The sequence below is a fragment of the Erpetoichthys calabaricus genome, chromosome 2, assembly GCF_900747795.2.
Source record: "Erpetoichthys calabaricus chromosome 2, fErpCal1.3, whole genome shotgun sequence".
NCBI classification, from domain to species: domain Eukaryota; kingdom Metazoa; phylum Chordata; class Cladistia; order Polypteriformes; family Polypteridae; genus Erpetoichthys; species Erpetoichthys calabaricus.
In genome coordinates this window covers 166,094,446-166,097,090 of record NC_041395.2, presented here as the reverse complement: position 1 = coordinate 166,097,090, position 2,645 = coordinate 166,094,446, and the positions used below count along the sequence as shown (strand labels likewise).

The following is a 2,645-nucleotide window of genomic DNA, read 5'->3' as shown; positions in this document are numbered from 1 at the left end:
GACTTATACACAAGTATATACGGTAACTTGTTTCCATTTACACCTTTGTGTGTTCATCATGCACTATTTGGTTTAATAAAACACTTAATAGAAATATATGACAGATTGAAAATGAACTGTTTTTATCTTCAAATCATTACGATGATAACCTTGGAAAGGAAAAAAATCTACGATATAAGAACCTAACATTGCAGACTAACAAGCCATAACAATAAATAAGGTAAGGACTGGTTTCTAATTAAGCAACTGGGTTGGAACGAAATCCTGCAACCACTGCGGCCCTCCAGGACCGCATTTGCCAACCCCTGATATAAACCATGCAGCCAGCAACCGCTCAAGGCCTTGAAGCAACAGTACTACAAAATTGTGCTTCAAATCAAAGACATAATGTTGAAAAATATAACCAAAAGTGCAAAAACTAGGAACTGCCAAATAATACAAACTGGGGTATCTGTGATGCTTTAAACTTCTAAAAATGCTGTATAAGTCCAAAGAAAACTATTTTTAAGCAGAAAACAATTTTGTAAAATCATATTTTTGGAAAACACATATCTTACCGATGTTTTACATTCTTTTTATTTCAGTGGGAGATCTTCAGAAAGCCATAACCAGAACAGACTGGAAACATCAAAACTTCTGTGTTGGAGAATTTGTTGAGTTGTAAGGAAGGTGGTGAACCATTAACTGCAGCTTAGGGAAAAAGCGCCTGATGGGATGAACAAAGAACTTTTGGTTTGTGTCATAAACAACACGGAGTTGTCTTCAACAGGTCGCCTTCCTGACTGCCTCTTCAGTTCTTTCCCATTGGAGGGCTGGTTTTTTTCTACTTGCTATGGGACAGCCAGGGCCCATGTTGTAAAAAGAATACAACTATCCTGATGTAACTATCCTGATGTTATGGTTAATACTATAAACTTAAAACCAAAATAATGAATTTGGGAGCGTTTCTCCTGGATCTGGTTATGGTAAATAAGAGCAAAAATTAAAATTGTACTTCTCTTTTGGCTTTTCAGAAGAATGGCTTCTTTCCAGGTGTAACCCACTCTGGATGTCCATCATATTCAAATAAGAGTAAGATGCAGAAGGAATCCCAAATCTATATGATAATACAGCAATGGCTGTTGCTACCCATAGCAGATAGCAATCAGTTTTGGAGGTTTAAGCACATAAAACATAAGCAGTAATGGTTGTTATTATCATATCATACAAGCAAATGCATTGCCACCATTTTTTCCATTTGTAAGTTGCCACTTACAAAAAGCAGTTGAGTGATCCACTTTTTCGCTTGCTTTTAGGGAGAATACAGAACACTGGGATCTTCTTCAAGACTCGCCAACTTAAAGTATGCCATCCCTTTCATGGAACATGTCCAATCTGCAGTGGGCTCCGTTTGTGATTACCTGTGACACTACACCCAACAATTCCTTAGAAGACGGATTGAGAATATCGAGAAAAGATGTGAACTTTGAAGACGCAGGGCTGTGGCTCCCAATGATACGTTACTGGCGCTTAGAACTTTTTATGATCCCCGCTTCCATTTTCGTTTTTGTTACTTTGCTGGCTGACCCACTCATTTTTATTTGCATTCTCTCAAGCAGAAAACTCCGGCAGGAAACTCGCTATCTTCTCCTGGCGAATGCCCTCTTTGCGGACATTGTGTTCCTTATCTTCAACTTGGTGCTTTCAGCCAGTAACATGGCAGGCTTACATTTGCAGAAGTTGCTTTGTGAAGGTCTGTTAATTGTAGAGGTAACAACCTACTGTACAGGCATTTTGACCATTACGTTAATGGTGCTGGACACCTATCTCGCTGTCCGCTGGCCGCTGCACTATATGAACCTGTTGCCCTCCTCCAGGGCTAAAAAAATTGTGGTTGGGATTTGGATTTTAGCTGCTGTTTACCCAGTCACCATTATGATTGCATTGGAAATGCTGGACAGTATCGAATGGGAGGAACAGAAAGTGTGTCTTATGCTGCTAACCTTAGACAGCAGAACCCTGGGAAAAGAAATGGTCATTGCCATCCACGTCTATTTCTCTTTAGGGGTCATGCTGTGCTCTTTGCTGATTTTTTATTGCTACATTCGGCTCTACCGTATTACCAAGATGTCAGGAGTTTGGCAAAACCGATATTCAAGAGCTAAAATGACATTGCTCTCCCACACCATCATGTTGCTTCTTTATTTTAGCCCTGGTTTAGTTTTCACTATTGAGATCTTTTTATTCCAACATTACCCTGTGAAACTGGACATTCGGGTGTGGATGAATATAATAAATATCAATCTTCTGGTGCTGGTGCCTAGGGCCTTCTTCCCTTACCTTTATGGACTAAGATATCGAGAAATCTCTGATAGTATAAGAGGGCTCTTTCGAAGAAGGAGGACGAGTCAGATTACTAGTATCTCCTAGATCAGGGGCATAATTGGACAAAAGAGTGTTACTGATGCATGCCCTTGAAAGGTAAACATATTATAAACTGGTAAGGTTGTCAAGATATTAACGTGCCAAACTAACTTGCCTTATATGTTATGAATATGATTTTTACAATTTGGACATGACCGTATACCCATAAACAGATCAGCCTATCAAAGGATGTGCTTGGGGGAAGTGATTTTTAAGATTGGTTTGTACCCGGCAATTTGTCA

General features: G+C 39.4%; 1 protein-coding gene across 1 annotated transcript; it reads left to right on the top strand.

Annotated features, from left to right (window-relative positions):
- The first annotated feature begins 1,100 nt into the window (after positions 1 to 1,100).
- Positions 1,101 to 2,431, top strand: LOC114669505 (probable G-protein coupled receptor 148). The gene has a single exon (XM_028825737.2). The coding sequence runs from the start codon at positions 1,345 to 1,347 to the stop codon at positions 2,407 to 2,409; it is 1,065 nt and encodes a 354-aa protein (XP_028681570.2). The 5' UTR covers positions 1,101 to 1,344; the 3' UTR covers positions 2,410 to 2,431.
- Positions 2,432 to 2,645: the final 214 nt, after the last annotated feature.